Source organism: Solea solea, chromosome 9 (genome assembly GCF_958295425.1).
Source record: "Solea solea chromosome 9, fSolSol10.1, whole genome shotgun sequence".
Taxonomy (NCBI): Eukaryota; Metazoa; Chordata; class Actinopteri; order Pleuronectiformes; family Soleidae; genus Solea; species Solea solea.
In genome coordinates, this window is record NC_081142.1 from 4,854,828 (window position 1) to 4,876,070 (window position 21,243).

The 21,243-nt window shown below is 41.1% G+C and overlaps 1 protein-coding gene across 1 annotated transcript; it reads left to right on the forward strand.

Annotated features, from left to right (window-relative positions):
* Positions 1–500: 500 nt before the first annotated feature.
* Positions 501–15,401, forward strand: rgmd (RGM domain family, member D). The gene is made up of 5 exons (XM_058638653.1): positions 501–721; positions 4,433–4,473; positions 7,828–7,976; positions 11,543–12,054; positions 13,781–15,401. Exons 2-5 carry the CDS (start codon positions 4,436–4,438, stop codon positions 14,462–14,464), a joined length of 1,383 nt encoding a protein of 460 aa, XP_058494636.1. The 5' UTR covers positions 501–721; positions 4,433–4,435; the 3' UTR covers positions 14,465–15,401.
* The last annotated feature ends 5,842 nt before the right edge of the window (positions 15,402–21,243 follow it).

Sequence of the window (21,243 nt, forward strand, 5' to 3'; positions counted from 1 at the left end):
TGACGCCACATGAAAGAGATGGATGGAGTTGAAGCTGACTGCATAGTGTTTTGGTGATTGTTACCAACCATAAATGGCAGTGTCTTGGGTGTTTGAACAACAAAACATTTAAAGGCAAAACACAGAAAGAACTGCTGATGCGGGGATGATGGTGCAGGGGTGGGGCTGGGGTGGTGGGAGGTGAAGATCAACCACAATAACAGAAAGACGTTCCATTCATGTTGCCCACTTGTTCAGCTCAGACTGGGGCCAATCGTCGGCTGCTCTCATATCCATCTGTCTGTGAGTTTGATGGACTTTTGGAGAATATGGGAAGCTTTCCAAGTGTGACACATGGTTTCAAGCCCATGAATATAAGTAGCATAAGTGTAATGTAAGTGTGGGTGTGCATGTTTCTGGCTATGCACGCATGTCATTGTGCTTTAGTCTTTTTTCCATTCAATGCTTTCACTCTTTTTTTTTCTGTTCTCAGAAGTGCCCTACCCAGATATGTACGAATTAGGCCACATCGCTCACTACCGTCCTGCGCTAATCAAAGTGCCGATTCTTGAAACAGACAGCTGTTGTCATGTGCCTTGATTCAAATGGCTATCTGTCCCTGGAGCTGCCCAAGTTCTTAGTTGGCCAGCTGAAGTTGTAGACAGGACGAGGGTATCGGCCAATTGTAAGAGCTGTGCTTTCATTCACAATACAGCATATACCACAAACACACTGATCCAAGGTAAGTTTCCTTTTTTTTCCCCTTCTTTCCTCTGGCATGACTCAAGACGTCCTCAGATTCATAAACACCTGACGATGCTGATAAAAATAATGTTTAAAACTGTTATGGTTATGTGTGTAATGTGTGCATGCTGAATGCAAAGTGCATTCATTCAGATAACCTTTGGAGCTGAGTGTCTATAGTAACTCAACAACACTTTGGTTTTTAACATTATACTGTTTATATTGTTTGTGTCTGTGTGATCCATATATACAATATATATATATATATATATATATATATACTGTATGTACTGTATAAATATACATATATATACACCATGCAAGGATGGACTTTATAGACTAAACGTGAATGTGAGAAACATCTGCTGAAATGCATGGAAAATAAGAAAAAAAAAAGCCATATCAGTTTCCCGGCACTTCACGCAGACATTTCCCCACCTAAAACTTTTGTGCACAGAGTATACTTTAAAAGAGTGAGTCAGTCAAATTTGATTAGTAGCAGCGTTCATCCTTCATCCTTGCCATGTTCCTTCATGTTTCACTGCCTTAAACCAGCTCTAGCAGGAGGGAACATTCCCTGAATGCCTTCCTGGCTAAAAATTTGGTCAATCAGAATGGCTAAATTTATACTCTCATGAGTTATTGTCTATCCCGCTATTCCTGGGTCAAGGCTGTTGTCTGGGTGGGCCACAGCAGTTAGAATACCAACTGTTGCAGACTAACCAAATGACACACTTTATTACAAACACATCTGCAGATTAAACCATAAGCTGTCAGGTGCCAAAGGGCAAACAACAAATGTGGAGCAAAAATCTAAAACAGTTTTTAAAATGCCCAGAATTAGGATGGAGATTAAGGGTCATTATTTCCATAACCCCAGAAATATGAGAGTCTAAAGGCTTGTTTATGAATGTATTTTTTTTGTTTGTTTAAAATCTAAATCTACATATATAACTAAAATTTTAATTATTGAAGTTTTGACGTTGACGGAATAAGTTCAAAGGAGATTGAGCATCCAACAACAAAACATCTCACTTAAAAATGACCGGCTAGTGTTCTTCTGAGAAGCCTGGTCTAATCTGTTTGGTACATAAAAGAAACATTTAAATGTTTTAAATGGAACAAAAGTGTATTTTTGGCACAAATTGAAAGAGGAAAAATATCAAGCGTTAATTCTCACATGCCTCTGCACACGTTTTATTGGAGCAGAGAGAGTTGTCAGAGGCCATCACAGAGCAATTTGTTCCCTGTTTCCATCATGCATCGTGGCTGATGACTAAAAGCGAGGGAGTGCTGTCGTGAAAAGAGAAAGACGAGGCATGTTCAAACAAAGTTATGCATTGGAATAAGCTTCACAGGCTGCTCACTGAAGCCGTACATTTGACTGTTTTTGTTCCCTGATTTATTGGTTTGAAATAACTTGGCCAGAGACAAAAAGGCAGAAAAAAAAACATTAGAGAATTCACGACCAGTGGGGAGAGATTTAACCCTAAAAACACTCACATGCACAAACACACAAACACATATGCAGGGCTTAGGTCAGAGGTCAACTGGCCCTGAACTCTCTCCCTTTGGGCCGAGGACATCAGAGGTCCCTCTGTGCGCTGCTCTCCATTTATTTTACCCATCATCCCTCGTCAGGCTGGGATGACCCCGTGACCCCACAGCTAGGGTTACCTGTCAGTTGACTGTCTATTCATGAGCACAGAGCCTGACGCTGTGTCAACATTTGTCCTTTGAAAAACAGAGGGAGGAATAAGAGAGAGGTTTGGTTCAGTTACAAACAGAGACAAATATATCAAAGCGAGTCCGAGAATAGTCTTATGTTCACGTAACTGAACAAAAATCAATGTTTTCTTTGTTGCCACGCTCAAAACTTTAGATATCGGGAAGTGTGAGGCACTGACTTGTGCACTCCCTACACAGATGTCATGCATGTGCCGTGATTTCTGTTTATTTAGAGACAAAGTGTCACAGGTACAGAGCAAACAGATGCCTGCATGGACACCTACTGAGGGATACCTACAAAAACACTCTAAACCCCCCTCCTTCTCCCACTGTGTGTGCTGTCAGTTATCAATCAGGGTGCCGTAAGTGGGATCCTTGAGCAGAGATGGTATCAGCGCTGCCCTGTATACACTCACACCACAGTTTCCCTTATCTCCACTGAGATAACAGATCCCCTCTAACAGCGAGAGGCCTGAACCAGACACACTCGCTTTCTGAATCTCTCTCTCTCTCTCTCTCTCTCTGTCTCAGCTGTGCTATAGGCCACTTCATTTCAGACAGGGGCCTTCAAAAAAAACACCCAATTTGCTCTGGTTCCTGTTTAAAATTCAATAAGTGTGTCTCTTATGTTGCGGCCATGTGGTGCAGGCGGAGGCCACGGAAGACCCGTGCTCCTTCTGATTCCAGTTTCTGATGTTATCAGCCCCGAGAAGAAACACGATACATGTCTCAGTTGGCCAATCTAAATGAGCATGAAATTAAACAAGAATCAGAAGCATGAAATATCAACAGTTTCCTGAAGCTCTACTCTTTTTCTCTGTCTTATTTTCCCAACACTGAGGTTTACAGACTCGAGTTTGAGTTTCAGGTTAGAAAAAGTATCGTAAATGCACATGTTTAATGTACATACGACTAGATTTTAATATGAATATTTAATATATGAATGTTTGTATGATGGTTTCAAATATACCGCATGTTTACTATGTGGCGATGTGCATACATGAGGTCTGTGCAGTTGTTTTTTTCTTTGGTTTGAGGACAGCGGGCCGAGGAGATGGTCTTGAACTGGTCCTGTTGTCAGGCTTCTACCAGACCACAGTACGTTAGACCTAATAACAAAAACAAGCATCCCCGTATGGAGCTGGTCCCACAGTGTGAGGACCTTAATGAGGAACATGTGGAGCTGCCCAGACACACAGTCAGAGGAAACCCAATCCCTCAGCCCCTCTTTTTCTCCCCCTTCCTCCTCCCTTCCCCCCTCGCTGCCATTCTTTCTCTCTCACTCTCTCTTGCTTCACTCTCCACATTGTCTGCTTGAAGTTTTAACGATTAAGCACCACATTTGGTGCCTTAGCTCTTCTCTGTGTTTCTGCCAGATATGTTGAGTATTTGTGCAAAACAACAGATCCTTCCCTTCTCTTGCTGAGATTGATAAAAAACTGTTCTTCCGATTTTTTTTTGGAGGGGGGGGGGATTTTTTTTATTGCACCAAAACAAGTGACCCACTGTCAGCAGAAGAAATATGTCTTTCTTGTTTTTATACCTGACATAGACTCGTGTAGTCCACCATCGCCTCAGTTTTTTTTTTTTTTTTTTTTGAGCGCTAGTAGTGTATACATATTTGCTGGGTCATGCAATGCAATATGCTTATAAGGAAATGTGGGAAGAAAGAAGTCTTTCTCCACCCATCAAGCTTGACAGGCTGTCTTAGAGTTTCTTACATGCACTGAATTCATCTCTACGCTCCACCTGGATCAATTAAATGCTTGCTTCAGTGGTCATCAGGACCACGGTGTGGAACTACAGGTCATTTACTAGACAGCAGCTTATTGATTGAAACTGTGTCTCTTTGTTGTATAACACACATTAGGTACACAGATGTGTGTATTTCTATCCCTGCTGCTAAAACTGAGCATTTCTCCTCTTCAACTGCTATTAACTGAATTAAACAATGTGTTGTTGTTTTTTTTTCTTTTCTCAGGAAATGCCATCAGTTTCTGCTGAAGACAAACACTGGAACAGGTGAGACACGCATTTGCTTTAGCATTATCAACACCGGCAGCAGACGCTCTCCCTTCAACACTGTGCCACTGTCCTGTCTGCAAGTTGTCACAAGTACTGCGCAGTGTAACCTGTTTGCAGGCAGGGATTTAAATGTGACCATAAAGTAGAGCCGTAAAGCACATCAACTGACCAAGTCTCCAAAATTAGCTGAACAAACAGAGTAAGGTAGAGCCCTCTGGGGGGATAAACTTGGCACAGTGGATCAAGTGTGACAGAGGCCCTTCTGGCAGCACAGAACAATCCAAACGTTCCACTTGGGTTGAGCTGTCTTCGTTTCCCCCTCTACTATATATATATATATATATATATATATATATATATATATATATATATATATATATATATATATATATATATATGTATTATATCAGCCCCACATCAACATGGGCTTGTGAAGACCTTTCACAAGACTGACAGGCCACCTGAATCACACAATTGTGTGGCCAGAGGAGCCTGCATGTGTATAGAAAAACCAGTGATCCAATAACTGCCTGGGTTCACTTCTCTCTCATAAAGTCAGGAAGGAGGCGGAGAGGAAGACCCACAGCTATACAACCCAAATGTTCCAGCTGCACCAAGACAAAGCCTTAACTTTAAAATCTGATTTGAGAAACTACACACAAATATTCACTGTTGCTTTTCGTCTTGCAAAGATTTAACTGAGTAATTGGCTGGTGCATTAAAATTCTTCACTAGCATGGCTCCGAAAAGCTGCACAGTGTGTCTCATGCGAAAAGGTGGTGAGTCCATGTATGTGCCTTGCAGATGGTCTGGCCTCACAGCAGCTGTGCAAATGAAAGACAGAGTGTCGCGGAAGGAGTGCAGGAGACGGAAAGTTGGCCACAAAAGGAAAAGAGTAACACACAAGTTGCTAACTGAAAATGTAATGGAAAAATCAATAGCACACCAAGAATCGCTGAGCGAAAATGAGCCAGTCCTAGTATTTTTCTCTGAGTTTTTACTGGTAAACATTTGACGTCTAAACCAGGAAAGACTTACATTACTTAGCTGAATTTACTGACCCAAGTTTAAAGGGATAGTTCAGGTTTGTATGGAGTATTGACACACTCTCTGTTCTGACTTCACTGAGCACGGGGTCAAGCGAACATCAGACTCTGAGAACCAGCCTGCGACACGGACGCTCACTCTCACTGAAAACATGGCTGCCATCAATGACACAAAGAAACCACAACATTTAGCCTCTTACCAAAAGTCTTACCTAATAAAACCTTTGTCTGATAAAGTCTATGAGACTCAAAAAAAACCAGCCTTTTACATCATGACACACAGGAGTTGTTGATCAACTGCTCTTTCTATCAGTAAATTTCAATTGTGTTATTTTGTGTCTTTGGTATTTGAAACCCTTCATTTAATTTTACATGTGTGACACAAATTTACTAAATGAGGTAGCAGAAGACCAACAGCCTCTGGGACCCTTGAGCTAAACTAATTTCTACCTGTCTAATGTTAGGATAAAGCAGTGGACATATACACAGGTTTAGATTTTACTACATAAGACCTTTGTTAAGTGGCTAAAATCAGTTTCTTTGAAACATCTCCAATCTGTCTCCAAGCTATGGTTTCAGTCAGAGCCATGTCTCCCAGAGACAGCAGCTCAGCAAAGTCAATGTTGACAATGTGTCAATATCTCATGCAACCACACTTCAAAAACCCCTTAACTATCCATTCAAATACTATTTGTTCTAATCAAGAGAGCCCCACATTAAAGGTTATCTCTGTTTACTCTCTCATTACTTCAGGATAATACCAACAATCTGGGTAATTAAACAGTCTATATTTAACATATTCGCTAGATAAAGTAAACCTGTTAGGTTGCACTCGCAGTTGTCAATCAAACTCCATTTTTAAGTCTGGGGTGAGAAAACAACAGGTGAGAAAATCCTGCTTAATGCTGAAAATACATAAACATTTGTTCTGGGGAGGAGGGGAAGTCACAGAAGACAGATGTCCCTGCAGTGCTTTGTAGTGCAAGTTCTTCAGATAAAGGCTACAGCCACACTACTCCATTTTCTTTAATTAAACCTCAGTTCTGCAGATATCCCTGTTGTTCATTGAGAGTCCCAAAATACAGAGAAGTTTGAAAAATGCTGCACTGTTTTTTTTTTTTTTTGCATTGCTGCTGCTGCTCTTTACCTAATAAAGTGTTAGATGAGTGTATGAACCTGGATATTTTAATTTAACTCCATCCCTAGATCATTTTCCTAGATTTTTAATAGGGCCAGGAAAGTAGAATGACATCCTTTAGATGGATAATAATAATCTTAAAATGTTGTTATTTTTAAATGTCAATTGTGTAGTGCTGTTTTCACGAACAAACACAACACAAATTTGTCGCAACAAGTTTACATACAGAGTCAATGCAATGGCGCGACAAATCGCGTCTGGTGTGAACACAGCATAAGAAAGTCTAGGAATTATGGCGGAAGAACGGTTAGCCACCAGGGGGCGACTCTGCTGTTGTTGCTTTTTTTCGTTGGTTTGAATGGAATGTATGTGATAAAATTTGCCTTTTACTCACTTGATTTATGACACCAGTAAACATTTTCCTGAGAATTTAATGGTCCCAATCACTGGTTTTAGGTCTTCTTCAGTAGCACATGTGTCAGTTTTGCTAAATATATTCCCAGTGAGAAGGAAAAACAAAAAAAAACAAACAAAAAAACATGGCACATATAAGTGTGTGGCTGTAAGTGAAACATTTCTGGTTGCAAAACTGGTCAAATCACAAATCGTGAAACTTCACAGTTGAAGATAGTTTTGCAATTGGAAGACTACTCTGTGTCGTTTATATATAGTCTATGTTCAAAGGTGACAAAACTCATAATTTAGTTTTATATTACAAAGCAATTATACACGTGTACCAACATACTTATGGCTTATATAGTCAATGCATGCCCCTTCTACATAATTGCACCTTTACACGTAGACTTTTAAACACAACCTTACATTTTAACCTCAGCAGTAAACAGGTTGTATACTTTATACTAGCACAGATAGTAACACACAGTTGTGCAAATTGAGACACAAAGAAAAAATGTTATCGTGACAATTAAGTTTTCTAACCGCCCCAATACTGTTGTTGCGGACTCTCTCGTCCCTTCAGTAATTGCCATTACGTGTAAATATCAAGTGGTTAGTGAATAATTAGTCTTTCATTGGCTCAGCCATCACCTCTGGGCCCAGACTACACTTTAGTCCCCTCCCTCGTAGAGCCGCCCTGAAGACTGGGGCCCCTTTTTGAATGACAGCGCTTGGGGAAGAAGACGAAATTTTTGTGTGATTTCCCCACAGCCGCAGCGTCGATGAGAAGCAGTCGAGGAACTCCATTCTAACTGAATGGATTGGTATGGGGAGAAGCGGACCTCAAATCACGGCTAAGCGGCAGCTTTGGGACTGTGTAACGATCACCATGGTTTTACTTTCGCTGCTGTTTCGACCAGGTAAGGTTTTTGTTTTTTTTTTAAATGTCAAATCCGTGCTCCTTCACTTGTCCTGCATGCAAAAGTTGTGGTGTGTCCCGGAATGGAGGTGGAGTTGGGGAGAGGGGAGAGAAGAAAGTTGTTTTCTTGAAACTTAGTCATTAAAGTTGATTTTGCGGAAGGATTTTAAAGCTTGTATCGCATGCACCGTGGTGTGTTTTTTTTAATGCATATTGTGTTTTAAAGTTGGACAAATGGTCGCGTTTGTGGGGACGTTTCCCCATCCATAGCGGGGACAAAGTAAAGTACTGTTGCTGCTCCGCAGTGTCCCAGCCGACCCGTCTCCGCTCGCTGTTAGCTAAGCAGCACGAGTTGCCTCCATTTACGGAGTTTTTATTTGGACTAATTTATCGCGTTACCCACTTAAAACAACACCGTAGACACTGCACAGTACGACACACATATTTTTTAACAACTAACACGAATTAACCAAACTCACGTTACACTGCTGCTGCCCTTTTTTTGCCATGTTGCTGTGTTGAAGTTACGGGTTAGCACTGTTAGCATAGCCCGCTAGCAACTGGTGTTAAGTACCTGCGACCTAAAGAAAAATCACGGCGCTTTTCTTGTGTTGTTTTATTTCGTTTTCTAAAGCCGAGAAACACAACTCACACTTGGAATGTACACGCAATGACCGCTTTTATACATAGTTTGGATATTTTGAGCGTTTGTGAGAAGTAACAAGACCTCGGTTATTTCCCACACTTCATGCTTCATTTATTTACTTTGTTAGCTACCATGCAAGGGGGTCCCACTTTTTTGGCCTCTGAACATGTTGGTCTGGGACCAGACAAAAGGTTGCCAAACCATAGAAAACAGCAGGAAAGCGAGTATATTAAATGTGTTGCAATGATTTCTTCACCGAACAGTTATTACACTTGTGTTATTTCGTAATTAGTAAAATTATGTGCTCACTCACATAAGATCTTTCCCAAGATCAATTGTGACTTTATTCATGTTGTTTATGCATGTCATGACATGAGCAAATAGCTAAATATGTTGGATTATTCTTACTGCCATCTCTGTAACATCCACTTCCACGAATTATATCTTTGATAAATTAATCGCAACTTCTTATTCTTGTTATTATAAACATAAAAATGTACAACACACAACTCCTAAATAAATGGCTAGATGAACATCTGCAAATGTATTTAAACCCTAACTTAGTCTCAATTTATTATTTATAGAAAATGATCACACATTTAGTGAACACTGAAGCAACTCAAAGAATTGTGGTTTTATAGTTAGTTACAAATCTGAGGTAAAGGGAAAACATTTATGTTTTATAGCACAAAGTGCGTTTATTCCATGCATAAACATACCAGTATATGGTTTAGTGAAACTTAATTGTTTTTACACTCACCAGCCACTTAATTAGGTACACAAGAGCCCTAATAAAGGCAGACAGTGTAGTCATCTGATGTGAAGTTTAACAGGTTTGTGTGTTTAGAGATGATCTTTGCATACCGTGACTGCAACAAGGGGTTATTTGACTATCTGTTGCTTTTGTATCATTTCAAAAAAAGTCTGACCAGTCTAGTTTGACATCTGGCTGTAAAAAACTGCCACATTGGATATTTTGATGTGGAGGATCATTCTCTGTAAAAACATAGGGTGATTGTGCATGAAAATCCCAGTTGTAGGTTGCTGGTGCCAGACGACACATGGTTTGAGCTTCAGCAGGTCATTTTGACCATGTCCACATGTCAACATGCATCTTCTACCATGTGATTAGCTGCTGATATGTTTGCATTAATTAACAATTGAACAAATGTACCTAATTAAGTGGCTAGTGAGAGTGTATTGTGATAAATTTGTGTTTTATAACCTAGCTATGTATGGGTTAATTTGTGATATCTCTATTGCAGTATTTGTGTGCAATGCAATTTGTTAGGTTTCAGCTAAACCATGCTATAATAAAGAAATCAATCCAGACAATACATAAGTAAATATGATCACTGTATGTCTTTCAGCACACCTTGAGGTCCCCAGATCTCTTTTATTGTTTTGGTACTTTGTAATAACTTTTTGAAACACTAGTTTTCTCACAAACTTTTTTCTGAAGGCATAAAATGTGGCCCGGACATCATTTAAATCTAGGCTAACTTAGAATTAGAATAAAATATGGCTCTAAACATTGGGTATTTTTCACTTCATTCTCTCCAGCTTGAATCGACTTATCAAAAATGTGCTATTACCAGTGCTGTTTATGTGGTCAGTTTGTTTCCCCTGTTTCCGTCTTCATGTTCACCACATGGTCCTCACACTTGTTGGTAGTTTACAGAGTGCTGGAGTAAAAAGAAACTTTTGGGAAATGGCTGGCAGTTGATGACAGCAGTTGTCAAAAGTGTCAATCACAGAGGACCTGGTGACCTTGCTGCAAGATGTGGGCGCCCTATTGGAATTCAGAGGAGAGATGTAAAATGCCTCTAACTTGACCTCTCATACTCCATCTCACTTTTATCAGGAGTGGAGATGAAGTCCAGCATCTGGGAGATCCATAAATCATCTGTCTTCAGATGTATGTGTAGGCGAAGAAATGATTCAAAACATATTCATGTGCACTGGGTGAGAGATCTCCATGCTCGTCTTGTCATGTTTGTTCGGGATGATTTGAGATGTGATGCAGTTTAGGAGTAAACAATAATCCTCTGTTGCAATAAAGGGAGCAGTCTTTTACAAGTGGTCCCAGTCTTGCAGTAGAGGTGATGTATGTGTTGTGGATGCTGGCAGATGTTGATCTGCCGTCTGTTGAAAATGGAAAATGAAATCCAGCCCAGTCAGCAAATGAAAGGTCCCACCCAATACACAACTGAAATAAACTTGATGAATATCCTCTCTCTTATGTCCCACTGAGGTTGTCTCATTTCTTTGTTTTGCTTCACAACACATATCCCACTTGTGAGTCATAACTTAGCCCTAAGACCCAGAATTGGGACCCAAATATCACATGATGTGTTTGACCAGCGTCCAGTTTGGACCCCGAGTTGCTGAACAAGCGTGAATCTTAGTGATATTCCTCTTGAAGTTAGCTCCCTCTGTACACCTAGCCCTGCTGTGCCATATAGTGTAACTTAATGGACTTCAATTACCTCGGCAACAGCCAAACCACATTCAACACCCCCAGGCAGACTAACACAGGTTGGTTTCCTCCTACAGTGAGGAAACATGTCATTCTGTGAGGACGGGTTGGGGGAAATAAGGTTTGACTGACTCTGGAGCACAGTCTCGGATCGCAGCCTCATGAGCTCATGCAGTTTGGGTTTTAATGACTCTCTGGATTGAGATAAACTTGACAGTGGAAATGTTTCGAATGTGCTTGCTCATGTACTGAGTTGAAGTAATTTATCTGTAAACGACGATGGATTTTTAGGTTAGACTTGAAAAAGTTTAATTTAAGTTTGGTCAGTATCACTTTCATAGAGATGGAGGAGAAATTCCATTAGAACACACACGTTCATAGATCACACGTACTGTAGGTATTGCTGTACAAAGTGTTAATTTTCACTCTTCTTTTTTTTCAGCTCACTGCCAGCAGTGTCGAATCCAGCGCTGCAATGCGGAGTACGTGTCATCTACCTCACCCTCTAGTGGTCTACAGGAGGACGTGTCCCTGGACGTGGACTACTGCATTGCCTTGCGGGCTTACGCCCTGTGCACCCGGCGACAGGCACGCAGCTGCAGGGGAGACTTGGTTTACCATTCAGCCGTCTTCCGTATTAAGGAGCTTTTCTCTCAGCACAATTGCTCCAGTGACGGGCCCACTTCCTCCGCCAAGGTCCCCAGCACGTCCCGGCCGGCCGTGTCGGAACTGTGTGACTATGAGAATCGGGTCCTCGCGTCAGGCTCAGCCAGTCAGCAGAAGAAATATGCTCACTGTGGATTATTCGGAGACCCGCATCTACGGACTTTCAGAGACGAGTTTCAGACCTGCAAGGTGGAAGGGGCGTGGCCTCTTATCGACAACCGCTTCCTGTCTGTGCAGGTGACAAATGTGCCTGTTGTCCTTGGCTCCAGTGCCACAGCAACCAGCAAGGTAAGGATGGGTTCGGAGCAGGGAAAAAACGCAAAAAATAATTTGCAACCATTGTTGAACTACTGAGTTTTTTTGTGTATGATTTTAGGATTAAATAGTTTCATTTATTCACACGTCCTCAATAAAAGCTACAGAAAAGCGGCAAAAATGAACTACACTCATCTTTTATAGCTTTATAGCAGATTCATACTGTCGGTTTCCTCTATAGTTTAGAGTTTGCGGTGAGATAAGCATCCAGTCTGTCTTGGTTTCTGTTTTTAACACATATTCTTAATGCATTATGAGTAAAAAAGTTGCACTTTTGTCAAAACCACCACCTTTACGTGTGCATATTAGTAAACGATGCAAACATTCTACCAAGTGGGATTCTGCTGGCCCTATAGGCTACAGAGTACTCGCTCGTGAGCTCAAGTGTTGCCATAAAGTATCAAACATGTGAAGTTAATCGTCATTCCATGGTGCCTCTCGAGCCTCCAGCATTCCAACATGTCTTGGAGCTCTTCAGATCTGTGAGGGGAAAAGAGGAGGGAGTCCTTCAGCGGTGTTGAATCACAGACATGCTTGAGTGCTTTACCTTTAACACATGGGTGGTCATATGGTAGTGATTAACGCTCACTCAAACATTTTCCTCCACCACCATGATCTGGAATGTTTTTTTCACCCCTCTGGTCAAATAATTAACGGGGCCGCTTTTTGTGTAAATATGGAATAATGTGGAAAAATAAGGGAATAATTGGGACAGCAGTTGTTAATTAGAAAGGCAGGCCTTCCCTCCTCTAAATGTTGTCATTGTTGAAACATTTATGCGTCATTTGGTTATCTATAGAAATGCTCATACAAATGGGTACAAAAAGCAGCTTTTGCATAAATATTAGATGATTTGTTTCTGACTGTTACTTTTTCCAAACTTGAGCTTTGTAACAGAATAATCTGTGATATGTCATCAGGGATTCCACAGTTGTGAAGGCACTTAAAGTCTAACCTGTAGTGCGTGTGTACAGTGTGTCTGCGCCAACACTCACATGGACCCATCATGTTTTCATAGTTGTTTTTAACAGCCAGACGTAAAACAGGAAATCATCCATCATAATACAGTATCCCCGCAAGTGTAAACGTAACCACAGCCACTGATTTGTCGAGATGTTTTTGAAGAAACAAGAGGTCCGGCCCCAATTTTTCAAAGCTCAGCTGGAATACAGATCATGTGAGCTCTGCCAGTGGGGAAGTGATGGAAGATGCACAGAGAATTAATGTGGTTTTGAAAACTGTTGGTTTGATCCAGAATTCAAGGACACAAGAGTTATTACTGCTGTTTTACTGTTGAGTGTTTTTTCTTTTTTTAAAGGAATGTGTCAGAAATTACGGCTGATTACAGAGACCGTGCATTGACTTATTGTAGCTTCTCTGACGTTGGTTACAAAGCACCACCAAAGACCACCAAGATCAGGAATCTGGAATACCAGATTATTAATTCATTGTCTTGAGATTACACCAGAGAAAATCCCTGTCATTCGCAGGGAAAAATAGCCAGGGAGGTTCATGAACAAACCACAACCTTTTAGTGGTTTCCTACTGCCACCTTGTGGCTTTAATTGCTATTGCACTTATGAATTCATATGTTGTTTCCAGTTTCTACTTGTAAGCATGTGACATTTAATATTATGTATAGACACATTTTCAAACAAAGTATGACTTTAACATTGATCTGGTATTCTTTTTGTTACAGATAACAGTCATCTTCAAGTCCTACCACGGCTGTACAGATCAGAAGGTGTACCAAGCCACTACTGAGGATTTGCCATTGGCTTTTCAGGACGGGACTCGCAGAGGCGGCGAGAGCGGCAGCTTGGCCATCTCAGAGCGAGGCGGCTCTGGAGTGGGCCGCCAGGTGAAGATTCAGGCCCGCTACATCGGCACTTCCATCATCATTAGGCGCGTGGGCAGCTACCTGACCTTTGCCATCCGTATGCCGGAGGAGAACCTGGACTTTTCAGAGGACAATGGCGGCCTGCAGCTGTGCCTGCACGGATGCCCACGTAACGAGCTCATCAAAGAGCACAGGCTGGGCCGTCAAAGCCAGCAGCCGCGTCTGCAGGGCACCAACACAGAGCTGGGTCCTCTGCGGCCGCCACACCAGGTCTACACGGTGGAGCGGGCCGCAGCAAAGTGCAGAGAGACTCTGCAGGTGGAGGACGTGTACTTTCATTCCTGTGTGTTTGACTTGTTGACCACTGGAGACCCCGAGTTCTCCATGGCAGCCTATGGCGCTCTGGAGGATTTGAAGGCGCTGCCGCCCAGTAAACTGAGGCAGAACCCCAGGACAACTCGTCTTTTTAATCAAGGAGTGTCACACGTGTCGGCTCACAGCCCTTTGTTCGCACTCTTATTCCTCATTCTGCTGCTTTTGTAAAAAAAAAAAAGAAAAAATATAAATGATTAGTAAAGAGAAACATGGAGGCAACCAGAACGTGGAAGCATCACCAGCTTGAGGAAAGAGTGATTATAGCTCAGACGTATATACTTGGTTTGATTTTTGGTTGTTTTTTTGTTTTGTTTTGTTTTTAAATCATTGAATGTGTTTGTCATTTGAAGGATTTCATACTCAAAAAAATGACTTTTGTTCCCTCATTACTTCTTCTGTGGATTAATACACGGATCGCAACCTTTTTGAAGAAACAGAAAATGTGTATAGTCGTGTGGTTTGAGTCATTATCACAGGTTTACTGTTATTCGGTTTACTTTGGTCTCTGAAAAGGTAAAACTCTTACTGACCTCAAGGTGGATGAACAGAATTGAGTTGTTTTAATTGTAAATATTTCATGTTTTTAACTGAGAAAATGTACAACATTCAAAATCTCCACTATGTATGAGGCTCCATATAACTTCATGTAAGATGGCTTCTAGGTCCTACATAATCAAGTACTATCAATAGCACTTTCAGCAAGTTTTGTGCATTTAAGTGTTGTTTCTTTGTCAATTACAAGTTATTTCAGAAATCGGCATGCTAAATACACAGGATCCAACAACTCTATGTAAAAACTACCTATCCATGATAACAAGTGTCTGTGTGATGTTGTCAGCAGTTCTCATCTTCTGTGAAACACTCCTCTTCAAGCTGTTTAGCTTCCAGTTTTAAAGGTTTAACAAAAAAAAAACCTTCACAAATCTTTATATAATAATATATTAAGAGAGTGTATATATGTGTTTTATATTGTGTACATTTGACTGTGTATAGTTGTTGTACCTGTAATATGTTTTACATTTGTGTTAGGTTATTTTGAGACTGTGTAAGAAAAGTAAATATGTGTTGTATCTGTAATTTTCTGTATTAAAGTGTTGAAACTTCAGACCATGTACCGCTCTCTCTTCTTTCTTTTCTTGGGAAAATTTTTACTGAAATATAAAACAAAAAAAAAAGTGAAGATGTATATAGTGATACTTTTACATGGATGGCAGTATCCTAATATTTACCAGATTAACATCTCAACAACTCAGAATCAGTAATAATCAAATTAAGACATGTCATACATTCTGTTTTTTGCTGCATTATTAAAACACATTCCTCCTATTGGAGTTTTCATCACTGAGTCATAATCAAATATAGAGCTGTTTATAGAGTATTTTTCTCAATTGCTGTTTAGTTGTCAAGTCCTAAAATGGATGAGAAATAATGAAAAATGGCCAGACCTCAAAAAGATGACATCCCTACATGTTTTGCTTTGTCCATAAACCAGTTTACTGTCATAGAGGAACAGATTCATATAGTAGAATTTATGATATGCATAACAAAACATAATGAAAGCAATATTCTAGTTGCCACTAATTTAATCATGGGGGGGAGCATTTTATTCAGAATTAGTTAGACAGTTTACTGGTGTCCATGTTGAGCATAATAATGGACAGCAACATTCTGATATTATCAGATTAAGACAGTCGTCTGAATTGACTCAGAATTAGTAATATTAAGAAAAAGGAATATTTAGTCACATTATGTAGACATGTCTTGTCTGTCAGACTAGGTTCTTCAACATGTAAACAAATACAATGAAATATTACTGTATATTAGCTACATGTGTAAATATCACCATCATTATTTGACATTATCATAAGTCGTTTTTCTGTCTCACACAATCCAAAGTGACTGAGGGTTAGTGTGGCTGTAATACTGCTCGTGTCCTGGTGGGGTCCTCAGTCTGTAAGCTGTGACATCTCAATAGCATGCAGACAGTTTTGACAGGCTGGCTGTGTAGCTGTAGGGATCCTCAGTATGTTCTCAGTCCCCTGTGTAAATGTTGCCTCTGAGTGCTGAGCTGGCTGCTGGCTTTGCTTTTGTCTGTCAGAACACTGCATGGCTCCAAATAGGATTTAGTGTGCGGTTAACACCAGGTTAGAGTCAACAACAGGCACACGGCGCTCATGCAGTGGACAAAGAGACGGATGTGATCAGGGTTTATTGTTATTAAAAATGCAATGAAGAAAGCTGCTTATGACGACAATAAGAAGGAACACTCTGATGCGAGTGGGTGTAGTGCTGTCGCACTTCCTCTCTCCATGTTCCACTTGTTCAAAGAGAAAATCTCAGTGAGCTCTGAGGTTTGGAGACAAATGAGTCAAAAAGGACTGGACAAAGTAGAGAGGGCATGGAGAGACGTATCGGTACTTCTTCCTACTCTGTCCATTACACGTCAAAGGTAAAGAGTGGAATTTTTTTTCACTCTGCAACATTTACACATTTAAAAATCTATTGTTAAATACATGGCAAGTTGATTCAGGTGTTTTAGCTTAATCGAGAAAGAGAAAACAAAGAAATCTTTTGTGTGATTACTTCATTGACTTAGTCAATTAAATGCTGAAATATACTGAACATGTCCGTCACTATGTTTAGACGAGGGGTTGAAAACCTTAAGATATTCAGTTTATTAAATTGCAGAGGCTTTAATGAGGTAAAGTTGACATTTTCCATTGAAAAATGATTGAGTTTTCTGTTGATTAGTTTATCGCTTGATCTGAACTAGTAACCAACAACCAGTAAATCAAAGTTACACATCGATGCATTTGTCACAGGGGACATTTGCTGTATGTTTGGTGCTAACACATAGTATTTTCAGCTTTACAGTAAAAACACACAGTGGCTCTGCGTGCTGTAAAACAAAGCCGCAAAGCTTCAGGCCTCATCTTGATTCATGTGACCCACTGAAGTGCAGATGCGAGACAACACTGTCACACACACACACACTAGTTTCAGCCGGTGTTTGAATCACCAAGTGAGAGGCAGAGTTGACTCATCTGAGTCTGAACTAAGATGAAAGATGGACTCCAGTGCTCCACTTAGAGCCTGACACACAAATAAAAAGGTTTTTTTTCATATTAAGCACAAACATCTCTAGTTTGAGTTTATTCTACTGTGTCGTCAGTAAACTGTGCTGTAGCAGGTCTTGTTGCCGCTATGAGCTCACTGAACACAACTGAAGAAACATTAATACACCACTGCATGCGCACACACACACACACAAACACAACAAACTCAAACACTCAAGGGTTTTGTTCTGGCCTCCCTGACTCATGTGTTCCAAACACTTTCTGCCTAAAGTGCTTCAAAACATCTCTCTCTTGCATGTGCAGCAATCAGTCTCTCGCAAGGTCCAGCACACTTCTGCTTTTAAAGGGAGGCAGTGATTACATACAAGCACCAGCTGTGGCAATCAGCTCACCTGCAACTGCCTTCATGATCTCCACACCTCCACCTCCGCCTGCCAACCACACTCACCTCGACATATACTGTGTGATTCAGGGCGTTCCTTTGTCCTCGACGACCACTGTCCTGCATGTTTTAGATGTTTCCTCCGCTCCAACACACCTGATTCAAATGAATGGTCGTTACCAGGCTTCTGCAGAGCATGTATTTGAATCAGGTGTGTTGGAGCAGGGAAACATCTAAAACATGGCAGTGGGTCTCGAGGACCAGGATTGAGAGACACCGCTTTCGGCACCATGTCCCTGCACTCACTTGCTGGGGGTTGTCAGAGAATTATGGCACTTTTCCACTACATAGTTCTGGCACGGTTGTTTCACAGTTAGTACCTGGTACTTTTTCAGTCACTGATTGGTCAGAGTGTCGTTATTGGAAGAGTCATGACACAAGAATCAAAGCCCAACTGTAGATCAATTAAAAATACTTAAAAATCCCCCAAACGTACGTTAATCTAGCAACATTTAGCAAGGAAAATGTCTAAAATCTCAAAATTCAACAGAGGAGTGGTGTATTTAGCCACAGCACTGCTGAAAGCCGGCGATCGTGAGCCGAATCACAACCGCTTCCACTGCATTTCAGTTCAGTGACTTTGTCACCGGTCGTGGAGGAAGTACTGAACGATTCTGTCAACAAATCTTTTTAATGAACTGTGTCTAATGATTCACTACATTGCAAACAACTGCTTTACAAGTCACTAGTTTGTGTGTGTGTGTGTGTGTGTCCCGTATAAAAAGAAGTCACAGCAGTTTCATGAAGCCGTGCTATGTTGACTCCGCCCACGTTGAGGATGTACCAGAGTAATGGAAAACAATACCAAACGACTCTACTCGGTGAGCCGTGCCGAGTCGAACCGTGCTGGAACTGCACATGTTCTGATCCAAGTCTGAGTCGTTAGTGCACATGTCAAAATGTCTGTTATGTTTTCAAAATCACACACACACACACACACACACACACACACACTGCAGGTTTCTGTGTCCTGCACTAGATTCACAAACATCTCCTGCATCTGTTGGACAATAGCAGCTGTCAAACACCCTGGTGTCACCTCGTCAGTTTCCCTCTAAATGGGAACATCATTTACATAATTGACATCATGTTCTATTAAAGAAGATCTGAGACAAAAGCGACTGAGACAAACAAGTCCTCAGGAAAACGTTTACTGGTGTTATAAATCACGTGAGAAGTAGGTTTATTTTTCCGTAGACCTCCATTGAAACTGTGTTTGCTTATTGCAAACCAGAGGAGTCGCCCCCTGGTGGCTATTCAATATATTCTTACTTCCTGGTTGGTCTCAACCAGCAAACTGAAAGCCAGTGTCCACAACACTGTTTATATACAGTCTATATGGTACCAGTGTTCTATTATGACTTTATTACATGTAAGATCTCCAGAGCCAGTGAGATTTATTGTAACTTTGGTCAAACTTTTTTAAAATCAGGAATATGCAAAATCTTCAACACTTTGCAGGAAACTACTGGTCCAGCCTCTTTGAGACATCCTGTCTTGACTTTCCCATGTAAACAAGGACAATTACCAAGCTAATGAGTTGAGGAAAAAAATGCTTGAGTGATTGATACTCTCAAAGGAGAAATTAATTTGATATTAATAGAGCACTTGGCAAGATAAATAGATAGCGGTATGTCAGTCCTCTCCCTGATTGATAATGGATGGACTGATGGCTGTTTTAATGCTGGATGTTACCCAAGATTTAAATGAGGGGGGCCTTGATGAGATGATGTAAAAGTCTGATTCTGATATTTAAAAAGATAATATAGGAGATTATTACAAGGAAAACATCTTAAACAAGTTGCTTTTTTTTAGCAGTTTACTCAATTTATTGATGCTAAATGAAGCGCAGGATGTAAACGCATCCTTTGCTGCGAGAGTGCGTTTGCCTACAATTTCACACGTAGCTTTCCTAAATGACCACCTTGCGTCGTTGCCTGCACTTCCTGACGACTCCTGAGACCCTCGCGCCCTCTCGCGCTGATGCAAGCTGCTTAATGATGCATTCAGGGTCTGATTGTTGCGCCGAGCAGAAGACATGCAGCATATACACACATTACACCCTGTTCCACGGGTCACTGCTGAAGAACAAAGAGCGAGAAGTTACTCCTCATCTCGAGGATTTTCTCTGTGTGTGTGTGTGTGATATAGTCACAACGATTATACAGCTCTCTCACACCACACACTCTCTCATACCTGACCAACTCAATCTCTCTGCATCAACGCAGTAATCAGAGTGACAGCATCTCACCCACTGGCTCGCTGCAGAATGGGCACTGACCTACATATCAAATAATACGCTCCTGGCCGCTATGATAGGACTTTTGTAAGGAGGGTGACAGTGTGTGATGAGCAGGCCTTTGATGGTAAACACCTCTCATCCTCTGGGTTTCCTCTCCTTCATACAGTATGTGTTTTATACATAAGACGCCACATCTGAGGATGAACCCTGCGAGCTGGGAGTTCCTGCCGTCTCAGCAGCGCTTCCTCTGCTACTGTAACAGTAAAGAACAGCTGTGAACACCTGGCTGTCTCACTGTGTATTTTTATTAACGAGACCGTGTCACCAAACTTTTAACAAATGGCCCCCCCAGCACCACGACGCCCCGAAGAACCCAGCTCGGAAATTAAGCATCTGCATCATAAATCTTGGAAAGTTACAATAATTTGCAATTCACTCCCTCATCAAAGGCAATATTACCCTAATTTATTATCTCCCTGCACGAGGGGCGCGCAAAGGCTGTGGAGATAAGAGTTTATCAGGAGGGGGATTGATTTTCATTAACTGATTGTAATAAAGATGAACTGCGTGCGGCGCACACTGACCAAGAGCCACACTTTATTGTAATTGGGACAATTTATTTTATGAGCAAGTGGCTCTACCTTTTTTGTTCTTCTTTCTTTTCTCTCTCTCTCTCTCTCTCTCTCGTGTTGTGCTGCTTCTGTGGCCAAAGAGAGTGTTTTGATGTATGGAGATGATAATTACAAGGTGCAGAAGCAAGTCAAGAGCATCATACTCAGCCTCGGGCGCTGAGGCAATTTAATAGTTATGTAAACTCCAGTGATATGTGATGCCTTCCTTACATTACAGCTCTCTGCTTGTCACAAGGACATTGTCATGCTGTCTTTTCTGTGACACCTGCTGATTCAGGGTGTCTGATATATGACGGTGTTTGTCTTGGTCTTACCTTTCTGTCCGTCCTGAATCACTGTGGCTGCAGTGCTGATTTATAATGTAGGTCACTCCTCCTCGACACATGTGCTGTCAATCACAACAATCAACTTCCACTAGAAAATAGAATATAGAAACAGAATATCACAGGGGAATATTCTGTTTTTATACATGTTAAAAAGTATCCACTGATTGTTTGCTGCCTCCCAACTGCTGGAGGTTGATTGTTGTGATTGCCAGCACATGTGTCAAGTAG

Coding starts and splice junctions, on each gene's coding strand:
- rgmd (XM_058638653.1), top strand. CDS start 4,436: ATGCCATCAGTTTCTGCTGAAGACAAACACTGGAACAG. Junction 4,474..7,827: donor GAAGACAAACACTGGAACAG/GTGAGACACGCA, acceptor ATTTCCCCACAG/CCGCAGCGTCGATGAGAAGC. Junction 7,977..11,542: donor TTCGCTGCTGTTTCGACCAG/GTAAGGTTTTTG, acceptor CTTTTTTTTCAG/CTCACTGCCAGCAGTGTCGA.